This window comes from Pyrus communis, chromosome 1 (assembly GCF_963583255.1).
Source record: "Pyrus communis chromosome 1, drPyrComm1.1, whole genome shotgun sequence".
Taxonomy (NCBI): Eukaryota; Viridiplantae; Streptophyta; class Magnoliopsida; order Rosales; family Rosaceae; genus Pyrus; species Pyrus communis.
Genome location: NC_084803.1, coordinates 35,220,733 through 35,248,631, shown reverse-complemented (window position 1 = coordinate 35,248,631; position 27,899 = coordinate 35,220,733). Strand labels below are relative to the sequence as shown.

Genomic DNA, 27,899 nt, shown 5'->3' with positions numbered 1-27,899 from the left:
TAGGATTCTCTATGAACTTTCAACCACCTCATGTTTTTAGCACAATAATTTATAATAGTAACATGAATTAACGTTAAATTGTAAAGTCACAAAAAGTCTATAGAGCGTTCTACTTTCTTAACATTTCTCCAACCATCAATTACCGAAAACTACACCCAAACATGTCATAAAAAAGTTTAAAGTAATTTTGTCAATACAAAGATAAGACATGGGCAATTATGTAATCACACATCCATCACTGAGAAACTTCTGTTAATTCAGGTGAAAAATCTAGCTCAGATCGTTTTAGGCTACTTTCTTAATTTCTACATCAAGCAATTCAAAGGAGCTGTCTTCTTCTTCTTCTTCCTCTCTCTGTCTATCCAGATTTCTAATCTGTCACTGCCCTTTGGGTTCCCATCACCAAGAACTTTGGTTCTTTTTTACTGCAACTTCAATACAAAGCTTTGCTTTTTGGATAAAAAGCTTGCTTCTTTCATGGGTATATGAGCTTTGACTCTTCTGGGTTTTAATCCAAGTGTGAATCTTGATCAGATTTGATCTGGGTTTCTTTTTTTATGCCATTTGTGGGGGTTTTAATCTGGTTCTTGGAAAGTGGTCTGAGAAATTGAGAGGTGGGGTTTTGCTGGATTGGAAGGTTCATCAATGGCGGCAGGTCAAGATTTGATTGAGCTGAAATTCAGGCTAATTGATGGGACCGACATAGGACCACAGAAGTATAGCCCATCTACCACTGTACAATCACTCAAGGAGAAAATACTGGCACAATGGCCTAAAGGTTTTTTTTTTTTTTTTTTTTTTCTTTTTATCCTAATTAATTCTTCTGTTAAATTTGTGTTCTTTTTATTATTTATTTTATATTGCTGCCTAACCTATATTATTTAAGGTTCTTTTTCTTTTTATATGATTTGGGTTGGGATTCTTGAGAGCTTTTCTGCATCTTCTCGTTCTACATATCACATTATTTTTTATGATTATTGGCCAAAATTGTTGAAATAAGATAATGTTTATGTATTGAAAATGCTGTGAGGAAATTGTTGTTGCTTTTATCATAGTTGTTTTGCCATTATCCAAGAAATTTGAGGCTCTAACTATGTCACTCAGTGTTGATATGATCTCATGTAACGGCTTGAAATCCATACAAATGAATTATGACGGAGTTCTTAGTCGTTCTAGAAAGTGTATGTTCAAGTTAGTCATATGTTTATGGATAATGTTTTGAATGTACTTGTTTGTTACTGCATTAGAACATATGACTAACTCCTAAAGATGACGAACTTGAGCATAATCCAAAAACAGAATATTGATAAAATTAGTCAGGTGACGGAGTTCTTAGTCGTTCTTGAAAGTGTATGCTCAAGTTAGTCATATGTTTTTGGAAATTGTTGTTGCTTTTATCGTAGCATATGTTATGAAAGTGTATGCTTAAGTTAGTCATAGTTGTTGCATATATGTTGCTGATGTCGGAAAATAGACATATCATGTGTTTGCCTCTTGCACTGAGCAAACAGAATATTGAAAAAATGCAAACATAGCCTATATTTTGACAAAAGTAATGAAACTTAGGTTGCTTTATGATCGCACCATTGTGATTTGCTTTGAGATTGACTTATAATTTTCTTATGTAATGTAATCTGTTTGATAGAGAAAGAAAATGGTCCAAGGACAATAAATGATTTGAAGCTTATTAACGCGGGAAAGATACTGGAAAACAACAGGACACTTGCTGATTCCAGAAATCCAGTTGGAGAACTACCAGGAGGTCTCATCACTATGCACGTGGTTGTGCGTCCTCCGATCACAGACAAAAAGAATGGTAATTATGTTTATGTTTTACAAGATGCAGTTTTGTTTTTCTTTCAGCCTGAATATTTGCAGTTATGTTGGAATCTTGGATATATCTTATAGAACATGCTCTTTGTTGAATTGTTACCTTTACTATAGTCTCTTCCCCTAACTATCCGACATCATGGTAGTTTTCATGAGTGTTGACCCCCATTTAGCAATCAGTTTTATTAAGACATAATTATTATGCATCAATCTCTTATGAACACAGCTCATTCTGAGCAATAACCAACAAGGTGTCTTGTTTCTGATTCATCTCGATTTCTTGACCCTCAGCACACATGCTAGATCTGGATTCAGTATTACGTCAATAACTAATTTCTCATGCTACTTCTCGTAACTGCAGTTTCTTAAAGACATGACACAATAAGCTCTTTTCCATTTTTTTTTCTTTCGTATGCTTTCTCATTAACTGAGCAAACGTGTTGTCTCTCGTAATAGATCCAACTAACACAATAGGCTCATTTTCATTTCGTCTTTATTTTGTATGTTTTTTTTCTAAACTGAACCTCAGTCTTTCCCCTCCCCCCCTTGTTGTATATCTTGCCTTATTAGCTTTTCCAGTTTGCTATCATTCTGCTATTATGTATAACAATATCCATAGATTGATCCCCCTTTTTAATAATTTTTAGTAGATGAAATTATGGAACTAAAAATTCTGGCTAGCAGAAATGCATACGAATTTTGTAATATGAGACACTTTGACGTCAATGTTATGTAATGCGTAGATTTAGGATTATGTTAACAAAACAACAGATTAAGGTTCCGGTCACACGAGAATGACAGTTGCATTTTTCTACAGATAAGTTGATCAATGATTCTCCAGAGCAGCCTCGATGTTCATGTTCAATATTGTAGGTTCTGGTAACCAGCTTCGCGGAACTGCTTCAGTCTGTTAGTGTTTTCCGTGTCTTCTCGTGTTGCTGATGGGATGCAGTTTAAATCTCTGTTCCCGGGCGGTCACAAGTAGCAGCAAGAAGTTAATGGATCCATCAGCCAGACTTGTTATTTTGAATCTTATAATCTCCGTATGTAAAACACGTTATAGTTCCTTATTGCGTGTGATTTGTTAGTGAGAAAAGGACCATATTGATGCATTAGGAGCTGCTTCTGGTTTGCTGGCATCAATGAATACAAGTGTAAATGAAAAAAAAAGCAGACGAACATATTGATTTGATTGATTCGCGAGTTTATTGGAAAGCAGAATTCGTGTTTTATCGGTTCAAGAGCAGGTTTTTTTTTTTTTTTTTTTTTTTTGGCTTTTCACCTGTAGATTTTAATGTACATATTCAAGACGATATTCCTTGGTATATGCTTTTCGCAAACGATATAGCGTTGATAAATGAAACTTAGGAGGGAGCAAATGCAAAGCTTAACCTTTGGCGGGAAGTGTTGGAATGTAAAGGTCTTCGTCTAAGTAGGTCAAAGACAGAGTATATGGAGTGCAAGTTTAGTGGGGGAACGGAAGTTCAATGAGTTAGGGGTAAGGATTGGAGATCAGGAAGTACCAAAGAGGGAACACTTTCGCTATCTTGTAAAAGAACGTAAAATTGGATGGAGGCCTCGACCACAGAATACAAGTTGGATGGATGAAGTGAAAGGTTACGTCGGGTGTGTTGTGTGATCGTTGTATGCCACTAAGTTCAAGAAAAATTATATAGGACAACAATAGGCCAGCAATGCTTTATGACACAAAATGTTGGGCGATCAAGTATTAACACGTACACACAATAAGTGTGGCAGGGATGAGAATGCTTCATTGAATGTCTGGACACACCAAAAAGGATAGGATTAAGAACGAGAATATTCGAGGTAAAATAGGAGTAGCCGAAATTGAAGATAAGATGAGAAAACATCAATTAAGGGTGGTTTGGACATGTGAAACAAAAACCTACAGATACTCCGGTTATAAGATGCAATTACGAGACAGATGCTCGAGATCAAATGGGTAGAGCTATCTAGTAAAACTTGGAAATGAACTTTAAGAAAAGGCTTGAAGTACTTAGATCTAATGAAAGACTTGGCACAAAATTGAGCGTAATGGTGTTCTAGGATTTATACAACTGGCCCCACTTAGTGAGATAAGATTTTATGATTGTTGTTGTTGTGGATGTTATTGTACGTATCACTGCATTTGTTCCGAACTATTTAAATTTTCATCTTGAATGTTCTTCACCACTTGAGATACATCTTGGTTGCAAGTCTCATCCCCTCCCACATGAAATTGGTATGGAGAAGGGATGTGGGAAAAAGATGCTTTTTTATTTTTTATGTTTAAATATAAATGACAAAATCTTTGATTGACTATACAGCCGAACTACAACATATTCCCCCAGCAACCCAAAAATGAAGGGTTCATAACAGGGTTCTGTACCTGTGATACTATAAACCAGTTACACAGACCAGCAGAGGTTTCTATTTACACTGCTGCTGAGATTTCGATACCACATTTCAACATCGGAAAGTTTCACCACCAGCGGCTAACTGGTCCATACATTATTCACCCTTCACATATACGATAACATGACGCAGCAAGGCATGTCGGACCATCAATTCTCAGCCCCGTTAAGGGCTATTTCTTCGCAAACAAGAATGGATGGCTACGGTGACTATTACGAAGGGTCTAGAAAAGGGGATGTTGAGGAGCAATTCAAGTTTAGGGCTTTCTTTGACGCTCGGACATTCTTGAGAGTCATCATTAGTTTTTGTCTCTCCCCTTCGACCTCTGCAAATTGAAGGCTTAACTGGGAGTAACGGTCATGCATGTCTTTGAGTTCTGTTTCCACGGTAGCATATCTTCCCTTAATCTCCAGCATGTCTTTAATTAGCTCGTTGATGTCCCTAAAGCTGTGAAAAACTGCTTCCTCGTCACCGTGTTGTTTCACGAAAGAACTGGAACAAGGGAGGATGTCATGTTAATTATTGAACTCAAAAGAAATTGTATGCCTAGTTTCTGCTAATTTTCAAATAATCACTTTTTCCCCTAAAGGTCCAAAAACCAATAGATGAGTACATTACGAAATTCTTCTGGTTTATAATTGTACAAATTTAGCATCCTGTGCGAACCCAAAATACACCAAAGCTGGAAAGAAATTACCAGTAACTGCTGCAAAGGTTTTAGTTGACATGCATCTAAAGTCTAATCACGAAATTGATAATTTACTCAGTGAAATGTACCTTTGAAACTGGATAATTGATTTCTTCTTTGCCCGCAATGCTTCAGCAAGTTCAATTTCCAAGGCTAGCACCCTCTCTAATGCATTGCCACTGCAAGAAAATTCGTTGAATGAGGGAAATATATTTCCCAATTCTTCATTTGCCTAATCAAAGATCCGAAACATGAAGTCAGTTCAAGGACATGCTTATACGAAACATGATACAGTTCAAGGACACACTTATATTAGAAGTTGTAAGGATCACAAAGTTATTGACCTTGTTTAATTGCATAATCTCTCTTTGTAAACCAGGAAAATTTGGGTCAAGGTGTTGATCATCGATTGGAAGAAGCAAATTTTCATGTTTCATCCTTTCCAACTGCAAGAAGATTAATACAGATTAAAAAAGATATGCTGCAAAAGAAAATTATATCTCAGGAGCTAGATTCTAGAAACGATGTTGAGAAATTATTATCCGGTTCCTGCTCCCCAACTTCAGAAGATAAACTGTAGCAACACAAAAGTATTTGCTCACTTGTGTTTGTATGAAATACATACCTCCTTATCTAAGTTTTCCATGCTAGACTTTAAGCTTTGGGCCTTAAAACTCTATGTAAAGTTCGAAGAGGCTACTAGAATAAGCATACATAATCAGCAACACAAGAAGTACGAGGTATGAATAACACATTCATAGCCAACTAGGCAGCCATATTATAAAGATCGTACTTATACTATTCTGAGTTGACCTAATGTAGGACTTCTTTCATAAGTAGATTTCACCATTATTTCATGGAAACGTTGACAACTTTAATTGTGAACAAGGAGTTTAAACCTTCGAGGACTGATAAAAACTGGTAGTACCAAAGTCAACATGGAGTGCTTTGACTTTCACTCCAGTGGTGATACTTTCTAGGAAATGCGTTTAAGGTGCAAGCAGGGAACGTGAACTGTGTAAAGAAAGGCTAGCACTAAATGAAATAGAAGTGCTATTAGTTAGGTAATATTTGGAGCAGCAACTCACTGAGGCACTGTCAACTGGTATAGTAAGAACTATAACTTCAGAAGAACCATCCGAACTCACTATGATGGAAAAGGTAGAAAAGCATAGCAAACTGAAAGCACGTCTTTAGAAAGGGCAGAATGAAAAGGCAATCTTTGTTCACTTTCCCAGAACTTAATGGAAAATACTAACATGCATAACGTATATAAGCTAACATAAGCGTCTGGGTGCTACACATTTGCACAAAGAATTAGAGGTATCAAAGGAGCAAATTACTCTAATATAGATAATACTCATAAAAACAGTTAATTACCTGCTTGGAGTCTATATTATTGAGTACATTTGACTGGTCTGCTTCATCAATGGAATTCATGCATTCACGCTGAGATGCTTCACCATTGGCTACATCTAGCTCAGAAAACTTAGCTAAAGTTTCCTCTGCTATTCTGCTGCTTTGCAGGCCAGATGTGTCTGCGTCCCTCTGATAATTTATAGATGATGACGTGCTCTCAAGCAAGTCCTTTGCTGAGGTGAGTTCTAAAGCAATTTTAGCTTTTTCCTCATTGCACTTCTGCAAAGACGCTTCAAGCTCTTGTTTTTCTTCCTTACAGCACTCGAGGCTTATTAATGAGCATTCCTTTTCAGCTTTCATCAGGTCATATGCTTTCATTATTTCACGCTTTTCAGAAAGCACTGAATGTAGGTCAGACTCCAATTCCAATATCCTCATTCCTAGCTCTTCATTTCTCTTCACATTAGTAGCTTCTGATTTTTTCTTGTTCTCAACTTCATTGACTGCATCTTGTAATTTCCGGAGCATCTCCTCACTATGCTTATTGGACATAGCAAGCTGTTGTTTCAGTTCTTGCAGCTTGGTTTCATATTGTTCTTTGATGAAGACAATTCTTAAGGACTCTGGCATGGCAGCTGGTGGCCCTCCTGGTTCTTTTTTATCCTGTGCATGGAGCCCCTCGGCATAAGCCTTGTCTTTAAGATCCTTAAAATGGATGGACAAGTTTTTAAACTCTTCCGTCTTTAAGACCTGTTCAGCAACCTTCTGTGTAAGCTCTCTACATCTATCGTGCAGCATTTCCATTTCATCCTTATATCCTTCCAGCAAGGTTATGTGAGCAGACTGTTCATCCAACTTGGCTTTGAGTACTAAAGCTTTGACTTCTAGTTCTTCCTTGGAGAATATCAGGTTATCAATCTCTTCTTCAGATGTCATTAGAAGATGTTCCAGCCTTTCAACCTCAAGAGCAGACTGATTTTTATCCATGCGGACAATATCCTCCGTATTATCAGCTCTTTTATTGTATTCATCAAGTTCGGTCCTCATTGCACTGTTTGCATCAATAAGTATCCTGTTTTGAGCACTGGAGGCTGCCAACTCAGATTTAAGGGAAATGAGACTTGTCATCAAGTGAGTGTTCTCTTCAAGGTAATGCCTTTCGCTAGCAAGACATTTGTTAAGCATATTATCTACATTAAGGAAATTGTTGCGAATATCAGAAACTTGGCTATCTGAAAAGTGCAGTTTCTGACAAAGCTCTTCAATCACAGCCTCATATTGAGTTTTTGTGAAAGTGAGTCCAACTTCAGCAGCTATTGAAAATTCATGCATTTCAGATAACTGAGTTTCCAAAGCAGAGACTGAAGAACACCCTTCACGAGCATCTTTAAGACACTTCTCAGAATCCAACAGGAGACGGAGAACTCTTGATTTTTCTAGCTCTAGGTCCGATACCAATAGTTTGAGATGGACCAACTCAGCCATCTGTTGATTGAAATCTAGCAACTGACTGTTCTTCTCATTCAATTGGGAAGTGAGATCTGTAATTCTACTCTCTGACTTATCTCTGAGATTTCTCTCAGTTTGCAACTCATCTTGCAAAGAGAGCAAACTTCCTTGCATGCTATTAAGCTCCAGACAAAGCTTGAAAGATTCTTCAGTTTTATTCTGCAAGGACTCCATTAAAGCTTCTTTCTCCTCTGATAATTCTGCTACGGTTGGGTTATACCTTTCTAGTTCTTCAATCCTTGTCTCAAATTGAACTTTGGTGAAAGTGAGTCCAACATCAGCAGCTATTGAAAATTCATGCATTTCAGACAATTGAGCCTCCAAAGCAGAAATGGAGGAACACTCTTCACGGACGTCTTTTAAACATTCCTCAGAATCCAACAAGAGACGGGAAACTCTTGATTTCTCAAGTTCTAGATCCGATAAAAATTGTTTTAGATGGACAAGCTCAGCCTTCTGCTGATCAAAACCTAGCAACTGGCAATGCTTCTCATTCAATTGGGAAGTGAGATCTGTAATTGTACTCTCTAACTTATCCCTGAGATTTCTCTCCGTTTGAACCTCATCATGCAAAGAAACCAAACTCCCTTGCAAACTTTTAAGCTCAAGAGAAAGCTTGGAAGATTCTTCAGTTTTATCCCGTAAAGACGCCATCAAAAGTTCTTTTTCCTCTGACAGCACTGCTATGGTGAGGTTGCACCTTCCTAGTTCTTCAACCCTTGTCTCATATTGAGCCTTTGTGAAAAACAGTCCAACATCAGTAGCTATCGAAAATTCATGCATTTCAAACAATTGAGCTTCTAAATCTTTTATACATTCCTCAGAGTCCAACAAGAGATGGGAAACTCTTGATTTCTCCAGTTCTAGATCGGATACCGATTGTTTGAGATGGACCAGCTCAGCCTTCTGCTGATCAAAACCTAGCAACTGGCAATGCTTCTCGTTCAATTGGGAAGTGAGATCTGTAATTTTACTCTCTAACTTATCTCTGAGATTTTCCTCTGTGTGGACCTCATCATGCAAAGAAAGCAAACTCCCTTGCAAATTATTAAGCTCGAGAGCAAGCCTGGAAGATTCTTCAGTTTTATCCTGTAAGGACACCATCAAAGCTTCTTTTTCCTCTGTTAATGCTGCTATGGCCAGGTTACACCTTGCTAGTTCTTCAGTTACTTTCTCTAATGCCATAAATTCCTCAGCAAGGCCCTCGTTTTTAGAAGTAAGTTGCTGGAGCTCCATTTCTAAATTATCAAGATCAGACAAAAGCTCTCTGTGCTGTTGTTCATAATTGTCTTCAGCTTCAGAGCTAATCTCGGGTCTGTTTGCAATGGCCTCAACTCGTAACTGGAGCTTGTGAACCAGCGCACTCAAAACATCTAGTTTATCCACTGTACCTCGTAGATCATGTTCAAATTTCTGCTTCATCATCAGATTATCAGATTCTGCTGCACGTAAAGACTCTTGAGCAATATCTCTTTCTTGCACTAGGCCTTTCTTCTCTTCAATCATCTGGACAGTCTTTTCATATACCTTGTTCTGAAGCTCTTCTATTTGCAACAGTACACCTGGTAAATCTTTGGATTCCAAGTCTTGACAGACAGATCCACCGCAAGGAGCCAGGCTTTTATACTTTAGGTCATAAGATGCCAACAGATTCCATAACTTGCCCTGTAGAAAGTTTACAGTATTCTGCAGATCCTCCTTCGTACAAGCAAGCTCATAAAAGTCAATTCTGACAGATTTCAACTCTTCCTGCAAAGAGGAAAGTCTATTTTGTAGAGTGCCATTTTCTAAGGTTTCCTTTTGCAACAAATTTTCCAGCTGTAATTTTTCAGTAGAGCGGGCATTGTATTTGCTCTCATAAGTTTCATATTCTTTTATCATACCTTTCCATTCAACAATCTTCTGGGTAAGAAGACCATTTTCACTGGTAGTGTTTTGTAAATCTGCTTCCAAAATTTGGTTCTTCCGAGCCAAGTCATTGCGGATGGAATTACAAGTTTCCTTGTACTCATTCAGGCAGCGAATCTCATCCAATGCAGTCTGCAGCCTCAGCATCAATAACTCATTGGACTCAGTTGAAAGCTCCAGCTGGTGTGAAAGTTCATGCACTTTCTCTTTTGTCAATCTGAAGTCAGCACTTGCTTCAACCAAAGTAACTTGTAGAGTCTTTGAGAATACATCCAAATACACATTCACCAGATGCACCTCATAAAGTTCTTCTTCAACCTTTTGGTAGAGCCCCTTCTGTAAGAGGACGGATCTTCTCAAATCGTCTGATAATGCATCCCCATCTAACTTCTGATTCTTTGTCTCGTAACATTTATTCTGACACTGCAAATATTTTGCAGACGGAAAATCCTCTGAATCTGATTTCCGATTCTGCACTGTTTCTTCACACTCCTGAAACCTTGGAATCAAAGAATCTTCAAAAGCCTGCTTAATGAGGTTCTCATTAGTTTCATGCATGGACTGAACCTGGAAAGAAAGCAATTCAAGGTCCTTCTGTAACTGGTTCACTGCAATAGAGTAATTCATGCGTGCCCTTTTAAGAGCTGCTTCTGCTGTAGTAGCCCTTCTTTCAAACTCCTTGTTCAGAGAGTCCAAATCACACTTTTCTTTGGAAAATATTATTCGCTCGTTGTTCATGTCTTGCTGGATTCTCTCCATCTCAGAGTTAGCAGATGAAATTGTGTACATGCAAGTAGAATGCTCATTTCTGAGACTCTGCAATTCTCCCATCATCTGTCTCTGGTTTTCCTCAAGTTCATGAATGAGAGCTTCATAGTAGCATTCCATCTGGTCTGCTTTCTTTGCAAGGCTTTCCCGATCAGCTCTCAACTCATCCAACTCCCTTAAAAGTTCAACAAATTTCCCTTTCATTGCATTGGCAGCATCTACAGTATCAAAGTCTTGCAACACCAGGCCAGGTATGCTTATACAATGAACCGCACCCTTGATTTGATAGAAATCTGCATCCACCCTTGTTCCTAGTACTAATTGCTCACCTTTATGTAAAGTCATATTATCAGCCTGGTTTACGCTTGTCATGTTCATCCCTGAACTTGCCTGCCCAGTCTCTTGTTTGAGAACTTGCAAAACACTAAGCAATGCCTCGAAATCCAAGTGACAGGACTGGAAGTCCCTTTCATTTACTCCCAAGATTGCCTTCCTCTGAAGCTCTTTTAATTTATCTTCCATACTTGAAATCCCCTTGAACCACCTGAGCTGTAACTGATGAAAAATGTGAACTTGGCTCGTCTCAATAGTTTCTCTGCGGGAGAATGGAATGGTTAAATTGAAACTTTTTTGCTCCTCAAGATCTTCTTTTAACTTTGAACATTCGGATCTCAGTACGGAAACTTCTTTTGCTAATTGCTCTCCAGAAGCAATTTCAGCATCAAGTTGAAGAGAAATTTTTTTAGCATCATTGCCTATTTCATCAGCATGAACCTGTAAAGAGCTCACCTCCTGCTTAAGCTCAAGAATGGATAATTCAGCAGCTTCCAAGCTTCCTCTAAGCCTACTATTTTCCTCATAAGTAATTGGCAAATCAGCATCTGCAGAAAATTCAGAACCCCAGCTATGAGCCCACTCGCTGGTCCCCTGTGCCAAGAATTGCTGATCAGTGGGATGTCGTTTCTCTTGTCCAGGACTTTGACTAAGGGACAATCCCCCTAAATCACCAGAGGCGGTACTCTTAATACTATCAATCTCATGGGTGCTAGACGTGTCATGTTTCTCAGCATATAAACTTTCTGAAGTATTGGAAGAACATTCAAATCCACCAGTTGAATCTGCATACTCTTCATTTGGGCCAGCCCCCTCTTCAAGGGGAGACAGTTCTCTGAATTTAACCTTCGAATTCATCTGTAGAAATAAGAAAACAGCATATATTATCACAACATATGCAAAACACCCATCACAAAGATAATAACTCCATATGGTAAAAGAAGTCATATAATGCACTGTGTAAGTATGTCAATTTGTGTCAAATAATTTGAAATTTTCAAACAATCTTACAAGTACAAGAAAAAGTAAAAAATTATCAGTCTCAGAATTTGTGAGAGAGATTAAGTTTCTCAGTAACCAACTCATGGAAGATGTTGTAAGAGGACGGATATACACATTAAACTCTGCAAAAGCAGGACCTATCTTTCTCATCTGTCAACCCGTTAATGCTTTCACATCATAGCAGCAACAGTGAGCCTAATTTCATCTTTAATAGCATAAACGCATTCTGAAAAAGGTGTTTCTTTTGGCCGGCAGCATGTATCTTCCACACATGCATGACAAACCTCAGAGGATTAGTCAAGGCAAATCTGTTGAAAAGTAAATTGCTTACTAATTTCTCATTAGTAGATGATTTACTTAGTAGATTTCTATTTGATCTTTATGTAACTGTTTTCTGTTATGGTAGCTTGAGCTCATATGCCAAGTGTACGGTCTTAGATCAGGTCTCATTTTCAATGGCTCACATGCCTTGTACTGCCATGTGTCATAATCACAAGGGCTCATGTATTTGAACGGTGATGATGACTGATGTAAGGAAAAGTAATGAATATGAATGAAAAGCATGATCTCTGCAGTTTTGTTAGAGGTTGCAGTTGTGAATATTCTTTCCTCTCACTCTCTCTATTATTTCAGCTCCCCTTCAAAATCCAATTTCTGAATAGACAAGCTTATTCAAATCTCAACATGGTATCGAGAGCCTAGGTTGTATCCAGAATCGGGGCGTCGATCTGTGAAGGTTGTGCTCGGAAATCCAACATGAAATTTCCGGTTCAACTCATCTCATCGATTCAGTTCTCAGATGGCTGGGTCAGGTAGTAGTGATCTTCGGGCTCCAACATTCAAAGGTGAAAACTATGAATTTTGGAAGATCCGAATGAGAACTATTTTCAAATCACATGGAATCTGGGATTTAGTTGAAAAAGGCTTGAAATTCCAGAATCGAAGGATAAGAAGGTTGGAGATGAAGGCTCATCGGAGTCAGAGGGAGTTTCTCTGAGCGATAAGCTAATGAAGGATGCTAAGGCACTGGGTATCATCCAAGGAGCTGTCTCGGATGACATCTTTCCCAGAATCTCAAACGAAGAGACCTCAAAGGGTGCTTGGGATATCTTACACCAGGAATTTCATGGCGATAAGCAAGTGAGATCCATTAAGTTGCAGGGTCTACGCCGTGATTTTGAGTACACAAGGATGAGGGATGATGAAACCTTGTCTGTGTATCTCACTCGTCTTCTCGAGTTGGTGAATCAAATGAAGGGTTATGGAGAAGATTTACCTACAGAGCGTTTGGTTCAGAAATTGCTTATAAGCTTGACTAAAGACTTTGATCCTGTTTGCTATGTGATCGATCAGACTAAGGACATTGAAACTATTGAGGTGCAAGAGGTTATTGCTGCACTGAGAGGATTTGCACAGCGCCTTGATAGGCATGCTGAGAGTACCACTGAGAGAGCATTCAATAGTATGAGTCTGAATCCAGAGAGAGCTTTCAGTAGTATGAATGTGAATTCAAGGGGAACTCAACCAAATTCCTCTTTCAGTAATTCTAAACCAAAGAAGAATTGGAAATCGAAGGGAAAGAAATGGGATCCTAAACCTCAGAATCTTGCTAATCAAGGTGGCAAATATGATCCAAGGAGGAAAATCTGATTAGGCTAAGGGAAAATGCAAGCACTGTTATAAGCTACACTATCGTGAGTGTTGGTTTAAAGGGAAGCCGAAATGCCATGGATGCAATCGTTTTGGTCATCTCATCAAGGACTGATCAACCAAACAAGGCTGGGAAGCTTGTAAACTTTGCAAATCAGGTAACAGAATCTGCAACCATGTTTTATGCCTGCCATTCTGATCCTATTGGAAGGAATATGAATATATGGTATGTAGATAGTGCATGTAGCAACCATATGACCTCCCATGAATCTTTGCTTATTGATGTTGACAGGAATGTGAAGTGTAAAGTTAAAATGGGCACTGGAGATTTAGTGCAGTCAATAGGCAAAGGCACATTGGTTATAGAGATAAAGGGTGTGACTAGGTATATTACAGAAGTTATGATTGTACCTGGGTTGGATGAAAACTTATTGAGTGTAGGACAGATGGTAGAACATGGATATTGGCTTGTGTTTGGTGATTACATGGTTGATATTTATGGAGATAGACAGATGGAAGACTTGATTGCAAGTGTCCCAACGAAAGGAAACAGATGCTTTCCCTTAAGTTTGGAATATGTCAATCCTCACATGGCTAATAGAGCGACTGTTGAAGAGTCATCTTGGTTGTGGCATAGAAGATATGGACATCTAAACTACATCAGTTTGATGCTCCTGCAAGACAAGGAAATGGTGCAAGGTTTACCTAGACTTCAAGTCACTGAGCATGTTTGCTCTGGATGTGCTCCAAGGAAGGGTCACAGAGAACCATTCGATAAGGAAAAGGCTTGGAGGGCATCACCACCTCTAGAACTGATTCACTCTGATATCTGTGGTCTAATGCAGATCACTACTCTTGGAGGGAACAAATCCTTCCTTACCTTTATTGATATCACACTAGAATGTGGTGGGTGTTCTTTCTACAGCACAAGTCACAAGTCTTCAACATTTTCAAACGGTTCAAATCCATGGTTGAGTTACAGAGTGGCTATCAAATTAAGAAACTCAGGAGTGATAGAGGTGGAGAATACACATCCCTAGAGTTCTCTAAGTTCTGTGAAGATATGGGGTTAGAAAGGCAATTAACTGTTGCCTATTCTTTTGACAACAAAACGGTGTTGCTGAGAGAAAGAACCGTACTGTGGTTGAAATGGCTAGGACAATAATGTTTGAAAAGAAAATTCCCTTGAAGTTTTGGGCTGCAGTTGTGAACACAGCTGTGTATTTGCAAAATCGGTGTCCAACAAGTGCTTTGAACAACATAGCCCCATTTGAGGCATTTAGTGGAAGGAAACCAGGTGCCAAACATTTGAAGATATTTGGTTCTCTATGTTACATTCACATTCCTTCACAGAAAAGACACAATTTGGAGGAAACTGGTGAGAAGGGAGTATTTGTTAGATATAGCAACTGTGAAAAAGGGTAAAGAGTTTTCAACTTGAGAACTCAAAAGGTTGAACTGTCAAGGAGTGTAATCTTTGATGAGAAAGCAATGTGGAATTGGGAATCTAATGAGGCAGTGCAATATGCTATTCCTTGGAATGCTGAAGGGAACTCAAGGATAACTGAGCTAGAATCTGAGAGTGATTCACCTCAGTCTATGCAATCTCCTCTGAGATCACAAACAACTAGAGACCTGCATACGTCTCAGGAATCTAGTTCACTTGGTTCTCCAGTTTCAATCTCAGAAACTTATGACCATACTCCAAAGAAATGGAAGAGTTTGAGCGATGTATATGCTCAATGCAAGATGAGTATCATTGAACCTGAAGATTTTAGTGAGGCAGTCAAAGATGAAGCTTGGAAAAAGGCTATGACAGGAGATGTTGATGATTGAAAAGTATTCCACTTGGGAATTAGTTGACAGACCAAGTAGCAAACCTATTGTGGGAGTGAAGTATATAAAACAAAGCTGAACCTAGATGGCTCCATTCAAAAGCACAATGCAAGGCTTGTAGCCAAGGGTTACACACAGAAACCAGGGATTGATTTCAATGAAACCTTTGCTCCAGTGGCAAGGTTAGATACTATTGCACAGAAAGGTTGGAAACTGTTGCAATTGGATGTTAAATCAGCTTTTCTGAATGGTGTTCTCGAGGAGGAGGAATGTGTGGATCAACCTGATGGTTTTGTGATTAAAGGGGCTGAAGACAAGGTGTATAGGTTGAGAAAAGCCCTCTATGGTCTAAAGCAAGCACCAAGGGCCTGGTATAGTGAAATTAACACATACTTGATTCATTGTGGGTTTCACAGAAGTTCAAGTGAAGCAACTCTTTATGTGAGAACCAAAGAAGGTGTTGGGACTCTAATCGTATCAATCTATGTAGATGACATAGTGTATACAAGGAGTAGTGAGGAAATGATGCAAGAATTCAAAGCTGAAATGATGAGCAAGTATGAGATGTCAGATTTGGGTTTACTTCATCATTTTCTTGGAATGGGAGTAACTCAAAGTGAAGGGAGTATATTTATACATCAAAAAAGTATGCTTTGACTCTCTTGGATAAATTTGGGCTTAAAGACTGCAACCCAGTGAGCACTCTATTGGTTGCAACTGATAAACTGAGAAGAGAGGATGGAAGTGAACCTGCAGATGAGAGTTTGTACAGGAAAATTGTTGGGAGTCTTTTGTACTTAACAGCAACTAGACCAGATATTATGTTCTCTGCTAGTTTGCTTGCACGGTTCATGCATAAGCCTTCCAAGAAACACTATGGAGCTGCCAAACGCGTTCTAAGGTATATCCAAGGGACAATTGTCTTTGGGATTGAATATGTGATTGGAAAGTCTGCTCTATTGATTGGCTACTATGATAGTGACTGGAGTGGATCCGAGGAGGATATGAAAAGCACCTCAGGGTATGCTTTTTCAATCGGTAGTGGAGCATTTTCATGGGCTTCTGTTAAGCAGCACAGTGTAGAACTTTCAACTGCAGAAACAGAGTATGTTAGTGCAGCTGAAGCAACTTCTCAGGCCATTTGGCTTAGGTTTGTGCTCGACGACTTTGGAGAAGAGCAAGCTGCTGCAACTTCCCTATTTTGTGACAACACATCAGCTATAGCCACATCAAAGGACTAAGCACATTGGCAGGAAGTTCCATTTCATTAGAGATGCAATTCAAGGTGTGGTTGACTTGATCTACTGCAAAAGTGAAGAACAGATTGCTGATATTTTTACAAAGGCTCTTCCCAGGGAAAGGTTCAATTACCTGAGAAGTCTACTTGGTGTGAAATCAGTTAGCAATTTAGAAGGGAGTGTTGAAAAGTAAATTGCTTACTAATTTCTCATTAGTAGATGATTTACTTAGTAGATTTCTATTTGATCTTTATGTAACTGTTTTCTGTTATGGTAGCTTGAGCTCATATGCCAAGTGTATAGTCTTAGATCAGGTCTCATTTTCAATGGCTCACATGCCTTGTACTGCCATGTGTCATAATCACAAGGGCTCATGTATTTGAACGGTGATGATGACCGATGTAAGGAAAAGGAATGAATATGAATGAAAAGCATGATCTCTGCAGTTTTGTTAGAGGTTGCAGTTGTGAATATTCTTTCCTCTCACTCTCTATTATTTCAGCTCCCTTTCAAAATCCAATTTCTGAATATACAAGCTTATTCAAATCTCAACAATGTCATAAAAAGACATGCAACCAGCATACACCAGAAAAAGAGATAGAGATAGATCCATAGATGTACTATCATAAGAAAGAGTGATTGAAATAATATTTTTCCAACCCTATCTCCTATTTTATTGAGTGTGTTCTGGAATTTCGGGACGTTCCATTAGTAATTTCTGTCTTGATTTGTCTTGAGTATTGTATTGAATGTGGTTTTGGTCTATTAATGTTTAAGTTGTTATGCCAAGGTGCACTCTGATCTATCATTTGCTCCTTTTTCTCAAAATCTTTTGATTTCCTTTTTAAACAAAATAGAGAGTGAAATAAAAATGTCAACAGAAACAAACATATAGACTACGGGATAAATAGAGACAGAAGAGAACAACTAACCTTATCCATCTGATCATTCACTGTATCTTCAGAAGATGATATCTTTCTAGTAGTGGATACATCATTTCTATTTTGGTCAGAGGTTGTTCGTAGACCACTATCTCTGAGCTCCCTCTGCTGCTCAAACTCTCTGAAAGTAAAAGAACTACAAATTAACAACTGAAATTAGATATAGCAATAGGTTTACATGTTTTAATGCTTACCTGAAGCCAGTTTTAGAAGTTAGCAGCTGCACTGTGACCTGGCATGGAATAAGACAAAAAAAAAAAAAATTTGCTAAACACGATCATATAGCAGTTGCCAACCAGTAATAACAAATTACTGGAAGCTAAATGAGAAATCAACTAGATTTCCTAAGATAACACTATGTCTAAAATAATTTGAACTTCAGAGATTCTCACATGTAAAACAGTTCCAGAATCACATCCAAAGAGTGGAAGTGCAACAGACGAAGGCTTTGAAGCATCAGCATAATCAGCAAGGTTGATATTAGTCTCGCCAAGGATACTAGACCTTGAAGAACCCTGATGTCAGTTAGATTTAGGCCAAAGACAAAGTTAAACTCAGTTTAAACAAGGTAATGGCTGCAGACAGCTGCTCTGGCGGTGATTAGGGACTAGAGAAAACTAGGTTATAAATCAACGGAATTTGAAGCAGAAATCTATGAATACATAAAAATTCTGGAGTATTACCATAGTTACCACAAGTTTGTAAAGCTTCTCATCGTATTGTTTGGTTTTAGTGTCTTGTAGAAGTCTTGTAGTTTCATAGATAGGATCTCCCCATTTACAGGTCCCATTCCTTACATTTGCCTTGGTAGTTTTTGCAGTTGCTTTTCCGGAATCAGCAGGTATGAAAGATATAAACAGCTTATCCCATCCGGTTTGTGGAACCTGAACCACGCAGAAACATTATATTTAGTCGTAGCATAGATTGTGGCTGCTAGATATATAACACCACGTTTCACCATCATGCTATAGGAAAAATACAAACTTAAGATGTTTTTCAGTTACACTTTAAGCCATTAGCCATAAGAAATTAAAATTGAATAACAAGTCAACTAATGAGATCTACGGGCTTGCATTACTAACATGAAGTTTACGGTCGATTTTAGATTACCTTACATATCATATGACACAACTGAATACCAGATTCGGGCGAGGGCATTGCCAGGAAAATGCTAGTAGTGACACATACAACATACAAAAAAGTTGACAAGAAAAGCCTATTTTTTTGGTACAATCTGAATGAATCCAGATTGGCTGCTTAGAAGATTTAATTAACACTGACTAATGCATCATTAAGCAATTGACTAAAAGACATTCTATTTCACCTTACAATCCAGAAGTTTATGCACGGGTTCTATAAGAAGTGAATACAAAGTGGGAATGTATTAAAACTATCAACTAGATATAGTTTAGCAGTAAATTCTAATAAGTTACAACTTACATGTGTGGCATGGAATTGTAGCCTGAAAACCACTTTGACTTTTGTCTTCTCAAGCTTCCACCTAGCGACCCTCGACATTACTGGATAGTCTATCTATTTCTAGTCAACTGTGGAACCTTGATAGTTACACTCTCATTCTCCTGCACCATTGTAAATCAATTAAATTCAATCGCATTGCTTCCACAAAAAACGGAAGGTAAGTTGCAACTGATCACGCAAACTAAGAAGTGCCTCTCGTGGATGATCATAACTAAGCCAGAGAAACAAAGACATATTTTGGTGCTCACAATTGCTTATAAACCATGTAGAAAAACAAAAGGTTAGATAGGCGATCCCCCTTCCCCCTCCCGAAAGTTGAACCAGAATGTGAATAAAAAATGCAGGTATAACCAAGTAAGACCATTCATATCAGAAATAGCAAACCAAAAAGGTCACATCATGCTCCATTATCAAATTCAAGTAAATGCATTAAGGAAAGATCATCATCAATTTTCAACATTAACAGAAGTCAAAGTAAAACTAAAACCAACACTTGTACAAGAGGAAGATTCCTATTTGGTCTAGTCACATTCAGCAACATCCAACAAACTAATCCAAAATTTTCCTTTTTCCAATCAGTTTGCTGTTCTCAGTAACCAAACAGGAGAAATGTAATCTAAGAGAAAACAAAAGGTTGAGCAGGGAAACGATTTGGAAAAGAATCAAATCCAAATTTAGAGAACATTACCTTGTAAAACCAGGCAGGGACTTTCCAAAACAGAAAACCCAGAAACAATTTTCAAATCCCAGTTGAAAACACACTGGATCCAAACCCAGAAAAAGAAGAAAAAAAAAGCTGGGGGAATTCAGATGGCAGCTTGCTGCTGGGAAACTGAACCGAAAGAGACTGACAAAATACCAAAACGACGCCGTCAAAGAGAATCCCACTTCCCAAACCAGAAATGGCTAGCTAAATGTGGAAATTTTCAAAAACCCAAATCACTGTTTGTCCAGAACAACAAATTGTCAAAACCCCATGATTTGTAATTTCAATAAAATATCCACATGCAGCTATAAAACCGCACAGATACTTACATCACAAATGTGAAGAAATTCAAACCCAAATATCAGAAACGCCAAAAAATTGCAGTGGGAATGTGATGGGAACAGGGGCAGCAGTAAAAACTAGTAAAGATAACACCTTTGAGTCTCAAAATTCAAAACCCATAAATAAAATATAAATTAAAATACATAAATGTGTGGAGTTTTACGAAAAAAGAAGATTAAAAATGTTGGGTGATATTATATTGGCAATGGGGGTGCAGTACCTACCTGTGGATCTGTAGAAGGTGCTTAAGGTGGAAGGAACAGCAAGTAATCTTGGGTAAGAAGGTAAAGACCCTGATGAGAGAGAGAGAGATTGTCAGTGAGTGTGTGGTATATGGGTTGGTGGCGTAAATAAGCAGTAAATGGAGGGGTTAAGAGCATTAATAAGGTGAGAAGGAGGTGGCTTTCAGCTCAAATATCAACTTCAGGTTCTGGAAACCCGCCAAAGCCTGCATTTGTCTTGTCTCTTAAAATCTTCTTTTTTTAATTTTTTAATTTTTTTTTTTTTTTCCTGCTTTTTCTTATAATTGGTGGTGATGTCATTGTCTAGGTATGTGTCTGTGACTCTGGGTTTTGCCTTTTGCTACTGTTGGAGTGGTTGGATCTTTTAGTACAATACCTCCTTTGGGTTTTGACCAATTTGGCACTAATTTGGTTTTATGTGAAGAAGGCAATAATGATAGGTGCTAAAATGGTAGTATTTTTAATTTTAAATGAATAATCAGATAATTTAAATTACATATTAATATACTCCGATTGTGAGCCAAAATTTTATGAAATTAACAGTTTAATTCTCTAATTAAAAATGAACATGAATAAAAAATATGAGCATAAATGTAATTTTACACAACTAAAATTTTGTTTTTTTTATAAAAACCTCACCTACATATGATTTTAACAGATCTCCAATTAAAGAGAATTTTAATAAAAAAAAAGTTTGGATTAAGTTTTTTTTTAACAAAAAATCGTTCACTAACTTTATTTAATATAAAAACTTGAAATTTAATAAAAATGACAAAAGAAAGAACAAAAATTAAAACCTCGTAAATAGGAAATAAGATCATGTGTAAAACAAATCTTTTTTTTTTTTTCAATTAATACCCCTGACGAAAACCCCGTTCCGTCAGTCCAATTCCATTAGAAAGTTGTTTTTCCATTATGCTTTGAATTGCATGAAAATGTGAGAAGAATGATTTTTTTTTTTTTTTTTTTTTTTTTTTTTTTTTTTTGGGAAACATGTAAGAAGAATGGAATTTAAATCAGAGCCATCAATCAAAAAATTGCATGATCAAATTTAACATATACCAAATTGGAAGCACCGCCCCACCGCTTCCTCCCCAATCTACAAAACTAGAACCTTCATCCCCAATTATTAGTACATTATAATTATTTTAATTATCAATTTATTAGCACTATAATTAGGGCTATAAAAGTAAGTGCATCCACTTCAAAATATCATATCAAAATTAGTTTGCCGCTTCCATTGATGAATTAGTTTGTTTCGAAAATCCTCCTAATTTCATTTAGAACATCACTACTATGAGTTTCAATAATATATTGATGTTTCTTGAAAAAAAAAATTATGATGAAATGCATATTGAAATATTTATAGAATCAAAATAAGATTAATATAAATTTTATATAAGGTATTTGTAAAGCTAGTTTGAGATTGTTGCATGTTTAAAAAAATTGTGTTGAAATGTCCCACATTGACAGTATCAATGAGAAAATAAGAGTTTAAATATCTTAACCTCACTCCAACTAATACCGAGACCTTTTATGATAAAATTTCACACTTGATGAATTGTGCAGATTGTAATTACCAAGTTGGGAAAAATATCGGTGTTGTTGGTACTATTAGTATTTCTTAAACCGAGCACGGACTTCTAAAACTGAACATGGATACAACTCTATTTTAGAAACAGATTACCAGTACTACACTATTTATGAGACTGAACACGTTAAACACATATACTACATTATTTATGTTTCTTAAACCAAACGCTAACTACAAGTTCAACCAAGTCTGGTTCCAAATCGTGCTCCGCACCCGAAGGCCCTGACCGTTCACTGCCACCCTCATGTCTACCCCTGGGCATCTCCAAATTGCAATTTGACTCATCTTTAACTAAAGATTCAACTAATTGATGAGAAGGGCTTTCCTCAATTCTCGGCTTCCGAGCCCTTCCTCCCATATCTCCGTCTCCTTCGAAACCCCATTACCGCCATTGATTCGAGCCCTTCTCTCTCGGATATAAACAATCACACCATTCACAACCGCACCTTAAACCTCTATGATTAACTCTCTCATAAACACCACACGAAGTAGCCTCCAGATCTTTCGGTCACTGTTCGAAGACTCCTTGTTACTCTCGTCGTACAAGTCCTCTCCACTTTGTGGCATATGCGCTCTGCATTTCTTCATCGCAGCAACAAGACTTGGCAAACCTTGAGAGTGGGTTGCCATTTGGCTTGAAGCGCCTGTACCTATTATTAAATAAACTTATTACTTGGTTTTTTTTTGTTAAGATTTAAAGTTTTGAAGTTCTATTCTTTAGTTTTTCTAATTTAGGGATATTTGAATTACATACCATACAACTTTTTATTTAGAATTTTGAGTTTTTATTTTAGTTTTGGTAGGTTAATATTCTAAGAATTGAAGTCAATTAATAAGAAATCATGTTTCTTGCAAGTTATAAAGTCACTTGTGTCCTTAATGGTGAAAAGGAAAGAAAAAAGCAAAACAAGATTATATGTACTATATACTAGTCACATAATTAACAAGACATGCAACGGTTTACTTTATACAATGCTTTGATACAACTCATGTTCAAGACGTTTCGACTAGTTATGCAGTTATATTATCATATTGCAAATTTAGATCATATATTCAAATAAGAATCAACATACTGAGTAGTTTAGATAGTCTTGACAATGTGTATGCTGCTAGATAGTATAGTGTAAGAAAGTACTTTCGAATCTTTTAACGAGACAACACTTAAAACATGCACACAAATAATGTGTTTATCAAACAACTGAAACAAGTTCAATTAGTTGTTTGTTCATTACATATAACATATAACCAGAAAGAAAGAAAAAAGTGGCAGTAGTACCTAATTTACGAGAGCAATTTGTATGGTACGGGACAAAAGGATTTAGATTTTGCCAAATTTAGAATGGAATTTAGAGGAATGAAAAGTAGAATGTGGCAAAGAAAAGGACACTAGGAAGTCGCCAAAACACAAGAAAGTGCAGCATTGCAGCTGCAAGCAGCATATGATGACTAATGTGTGAATTCTGAAGTCCAGGAATGAATTTTGGTCCTGCGGGAATGGGAATCGTGGGGTCACCGTCACCACATCACTATTGAAGTGTCCTCAATGGGAGACCATGCACATGGGTTTGGTGCGCTAGGGGCAGAGGAATTATTTTTATTCCCAAGTTACTTATGTCGCAGCCTCGCAGCAAGCATTAGATTAATGATATTCTTCTTTAATTATAAATCGAAAAATGATGAATTTGCTCATTGTTATGATTTTTCTGCTGTATATTGTTTCACAGCCTCACTAGAACGGATTTGGATCCCATTCGAATCCTCTTTGTAAAGATTTTAGATTCTCACATCCTATCTATTCATTGTACATCGTATGGTCAGAAATTATTTTAAATTATTTTATTTAAAATGAATTATAAATAATACCTAATGAAAGTTGGTTGCACGATGTACGATAAACGAATAAAGTATATGGTTCTTAGGAATCCTCTCAAGATACTCATCCTAACAGGCGAGAAAAAAAAGGGTAAGAGGTGTGCGATATCACGTGGTCACGTGCAAGGGGGGCAGGTGAGAGCATTAGGGAACACGTGCACTTGGAGCAACTTTTATGTTGAGATGATTTTTTTTTACTTCTGAAATTTGTAACTTGTAAGTGGATGGGAAATTAGTAAAAGTGAAAAGTGGTTAATTAAGTTGCGTAGCACTTTGTAGGAGATTGATTGTTATGCATAATGATGCATGTGATTTGATTTGAGATACGAGATAATTGTCCTAAGATTTTTGGGTCCCTACTAATACACTTAATTAATCTAATACTAATCAATATGATTATTGCCACTGCCCAATGTTTCAGAAGTCAATTTGATGAGACCATCATTCAAGACTTTTTTTTTTCTTCCAACTTCATGATCAATAGATCAGCATTACACACTTGACTCAAAAAGCACGATTGATACATGGAATTAATTTGTGTTGGACTAATTGTAGAAATTGAGTTAGATTAGATTGGTTTTATTTAGGCTCTTCATTTCAAATGACTAAAAATAAGCTCATAGAAAAAACGTATAATCTCATTTTATTCAGTTGTTAATTCACTCGATATTTAATCCAGATTAAGATTGGTGTTAAATAATCCAATACAATCCTCGTCTAATCATCAAATGTCGGCTTCACAAATTGGACAGAACTCATTCTTATATGTTCCTTGACAAACAAGAAAAGGGGTTGAACAAAATGAAGTATGGCCTTCGCCTAGACATTGAGAGATGTCTTGTCTCTAGGCGTTTGTATAATACAATAGATATAGACACGAGGTGGAATCAAAGGGGTGAATAGAATCGAAATACAGGGAGGGGGTGTTTTGTGAATGGGATTACATGACCGCGTAATCTAAACGCTCACACTTAAGAATTTCTCCAAAACATTGGGCCATAGATAGAAGAGCCCATTACTTGATTGTGAATCTATGTTGGCATCATGATACACTACGAGTCTTTGGCTTTTCAAGCCTATCGGAGGTGATGTTGGAATATGAGTGTGATTCACATGGTTAAGTTGTTGCATATTAGCATAAAGAAGTCCCAATATGTTCATGAGAGTGAATCCAATTTTGGTTTGGATTAAAGCTCTATTTGGAACTTAAGTTTAGTATTCATGATTGTACAAGGATTTAGTTTCATATTCCTTGTAGGATTGTTATAGGTGGTCCGGAATTTGTAGTATAAATTCACAATCCCTGCTCTCACAGAGGTAGCGCTCATCTTGTTCCAATTGCCTATAAGTTGGAGAGTATTGTGCTTTGCAGAGAGAAGAAGGTTGTGTGCAGAATTTACATGGCTTCTACATCTACAAACATGTCTGCAGGTATGCATCAATCAACATGTTTTGAGCTTTGTTTGGTTATTGTTTATATAGTTCAAGATCTGTGATTTACTTTATCAATCCTTGTGTTCCTAGTTATTGTATTGAATCTTTTGTTTACACTAACATGTGGTATCAGAGCCAATGGTTTTTCATTTAAATTAAATCTTGAATGAGTTCTTCAAATCTGCAAGAACTAATTGCAGACTGAGAAAATAAGAACCACCCTATTCTATACGACATCGTTTTGTGCGGATAATATTTAATTAAGTTACTGTGGGCTGCCCAAAAGAATTTTTATTTTATTTTATAATTTTTTACCGTCATCGATTCAAAAGAGGAAAACAACCCTCGATCCTTCAAACATGTCTGCAAACATCTTCATCACGCTTACCTCTAGAAGATCCATGTTGTGTGATCTGATAAAATCAAATCTCTCTGAAATATTATAATTTAAATATTTCTAGTATCTATTGCTTCCGCTGCGATGTTTATGATGTTTGCAACTTAAGGTATTTTTCTGTTTTCTTGATCTCTCTCGTATTGATAATAGTCATATATACAGAGATGTGTTCTGGGTTTTCACACCATGATTTTTTAGGTCATTGTGTGAAGTTTATGAAATATATGGATTCTTTGTTAACAATTTATTGACTTACATGATGTTTCTTTTGGTCTTTGTGTTTCAATTGAAATTGTGATCTGTGTAATGAATGAGATTCACAAATGAGTTGTTTAATTTGTATATGCTTTTTCATGACTATGAGAAATCCATATATATATATATATATATATGACTAAATTAATTCATTAGAGTTGTGAATTAAGTGAAAGTAGATTGAAATCAAGAACTTTTGGTTCTTCTATTGAGATTTCATTTTTAACATGTCTGCAGTTTCACTTAAGACTCTCAATCTTACAACTGTGCCAATTCTCACTGGAGGTAGTAATTACAAGAAATGGAGACGAAAGATAGGTCTCTTACTGACTCTCAACGAGTTTGACATTGCATTAGACACTCCCAAGCCACCATTGTTGACAGATAAGAGCACCAAATCCGAGAAAGTTGAATATGAAAAATGGATGAGAGCCAATAAAATTGCTTTATCTGTTCTTGAAAGTGCAATGACTGACACGGTAAAGGGAGGCATAAAAATACATGATCTTGCAGTGGACTACCTCAAAGCTATTGAGAGAAAATTCAAAGAATCTGAGAAGGCAGAGATTAGTCAATATATGTCAATGTTGACAACCTACAAGATAGATGGAAACACTTCCATAAGAGATCATATCATAAGGATGACTAATGCAGCTAAGAAACTCAATTCAATAGATGTCACTATTGGAGAAAAACAACTTGTCTTTATGATTCTACAAGCACTTCCAGCAAAGTACAGTCAATTGAAGGTATCTTACAATACTCAAGATAAGACTTGGACTGTGGATGAATTGATTGCTCAGTGTGTGCAAGAGGAATCTCGGCAAAGACAAGAAAAGGGCAAAGAGATTGAAGCTGTGAATCTTATGCATGTTGGGATTAAGGAGACCTCTAGTGCTTCTGGTATGACATCTAAACCTCCTAATAATTCTGTTAAGCCTAGTAAAACTACTGAAAATACTAAATCCTCTAAATCTCACAATCTTAATGTTAAGCCTAAAGATGTTTCTAAAATCAAATGTCATCATTGCAAACTCAAGGTCATTACAGGAAGGATATTGAAAGATTTAAAGATTGGCTAAGGAGTAAAGGTAGAACTGATGTCTATGTGTGTGTAGAGTCAAATTTGATTGAAATTCCTGCTAATTCTTGGTGGTTTGATACTGGATCTTCAGTTCATATAACTAACACATTGCATGGTTTTCAAAGACAAAAACAAACTGGTAAGGATTCTTATAATGTTTTTGTGGGTGAAGGGTCAAGGGTTGCAGTTGAGGCTATTGGAATTGTGAAATTAAAAATGAAGTCTGGTTTTGTTCTTCAACTAAATGATGTTTTGTATGTCCCAGCCATGAGAAGAAATTTGGTTTCTGTATCAAAATTAGTAAAACAAGGTTTTGGGTTCATTTGTGATGATACCTGTGTGAATTTTTTCCAGAAAAATAAGAAAGATTTTTTGTTATGGACTGCTGTTTTACATGAGGAGTTATGGAAAATAGATTACATTGTTGAAGAAAGGCCGAGTTTTGTTTTAAACACTAATGTCAAAAAAATGCATGATATTGAGTTTTCATATGACTTATGGCATAAAAGGTTGGGACATATCTCAAAGGATAGAGTTTTGCAATTAACCAAGTCAAATTTGATTCCTGCACTCGATTTTAAAAATGCAAAGGAATGTGTTGACTGCATAAAGGGAAAATTGACTAACACTAGAAACTTTGAAGCTAAGAGAAGTCAAAATCTCTTGGAAATTATTCATACTGATGTCTGTGGTCCTTTTCCTGTTAAAACCATATGTGAAAATAGCAATTTTGTGAATTTTATTGATTACTTCTCTCGATATGGTTATACTTTTCTCATTAGTGAAAAATCAACATTACTTAATTGTTTCATAATCTTTAAGACCAAATTTGAGAAACAACTAAATAGGCAGATTAAGATTGTGAGATCTGATAGAGGAGGATTGTATTTTGGTAGGTACACTGAGGGTGGACAACAGAAGGGGCCTTTTGCACTCTATCTTCAGCAACAAGGCATTATAGCACAATACACCACACCTGGGACACCATAACAGAATGGTCTCCGAGAGGAGGAATAG

The 27,899-nt window shown here is 36.9% G+C and overlaps 3 protein-coding genes across 3 annotated transcripts; 2 read left to right on the top strand and 1 right to left on the bottom strand.

The window, feature by feature from the left end:
- The first annotated feature begins 507 nt into the window (after positions 1 to 507).
- On the top strand, positions 508 to 3,062 carry LOC137747337 (membrane-anchored ubiquitin-fold protein 3-like). Its single transcript, XM_068487436.1, has 3 exons — positions 508 to 778; positions 1,646 to 1,816; positions 2,648 to 3,062. Exons 1-3 carry the CDS (start codon positions 646 to 648, stop codon positions 2,701 to 2,703), a joined length of 360 nt encoding a protein of 119 aa, XP_068343537.1. The 5' UTR covers positions 508 to 645; the 3' UTR covers positions 2,704 to 3,062.
- A 1,070-nt stretch (positions 3,063 to 4,132) lies between these two features.
- Positions 4,133 to 20,333, bottom strand: LOC137726549 (uncharacterized). Its single transcript, XM_068465484.1, has 12 exons — positions 20,225 to 20,333; positions 18,918 to 19,057; positions 18,161 to 18,361; positions 17,870 to 17,992; positions 17,672 to 17,709; positions 17,469 to 17,598; positions 6,304 to 11,668; positions 6,022 to 6,080; positions 5,559 to 5,609; positions 5,278 to 5,379; positions 5,023 to 5,165; positions 4,133 to 4,737 (listed from the first exon to the last, which is right to left on the bottom strand). The coding sequence occupies exons 2-12, from the start codon at positions 18,993 to 18,995 to the stop codon at positions 4,458 to 4,460; spliced, it is 6,570 nt and encodes a 2,189-aa protein (XP_068321585.1). The 5' UTR covers positions 18,996 to 19,057; positions 20,225 to 20,333; the 3' UTR covers positions 4,133 to 4,457.
- Positions 20,334 to 25,133: 4,800 nt separating this feature from the next.
- Positions 25,134 to 26,880, top strand: LOC137726538 (uncharacterized). Its single transcript, XM_068465473.1, has 2 exons — positions 25,134 to 25,143; positions 26,036 to 26,880. Exons 1-2 carry the CDS (start codon positions 25,134 to 25,136, stop codon positions 26,878 to 26,880), a joined length of 855 nt encoding a protein of 284 aa, XP_068321574.1.
- The last annotated feature ends 1,019 nt before the right edge of the window (positions 26,881 to 27,899 follow it).

Bases quoted from the DNA above. Each gene is read 5' to 3' on its own strand.
- LOC137726549 (XM_068465484.1), bottom strand. From the start codon at position 18,995: ATGTCGAGGGTCGCTAGGTGGAAGCTTGAGAAGACAAAAGTCAAAGTG. The intron at 18,362-18,917 runs GTAAGTTGTAAC...TGCGTGGTTCAG, and splicing joins TACAATTCCATGCCACACAT to GTTCCACAAACCGGATGGGA. The intron at 17,599-17,671 runs GTAAGCATTAAA...TTTTACTTTCAG, and splicing joins ACTTCTAAAACTGGCTTCAG to AGAGTTTGAGCAGCAGAGGG.
- LOC137747337 (XM_068487436.1), top strand. From the start codon at position 646: ATGGCGGCAGGTCAAGATTTGATTGAGCTGAAATTCAGGCTAATTGAT. The intron at 779-1,645 runs GTTTTTTTTTTT...TCTGTTTGATAG, and splicing joins ACTGGCACAATGGCCTAAAG to AGAAAGAAAATGGTCCAAGG. The intron at 1,817-2,647 runs GTAATTATGTTT...ATTTTTCTACAG, and splicing joins GATCACAGACAAAAAGAATG to ATAAGTTGATCAATGATTCT.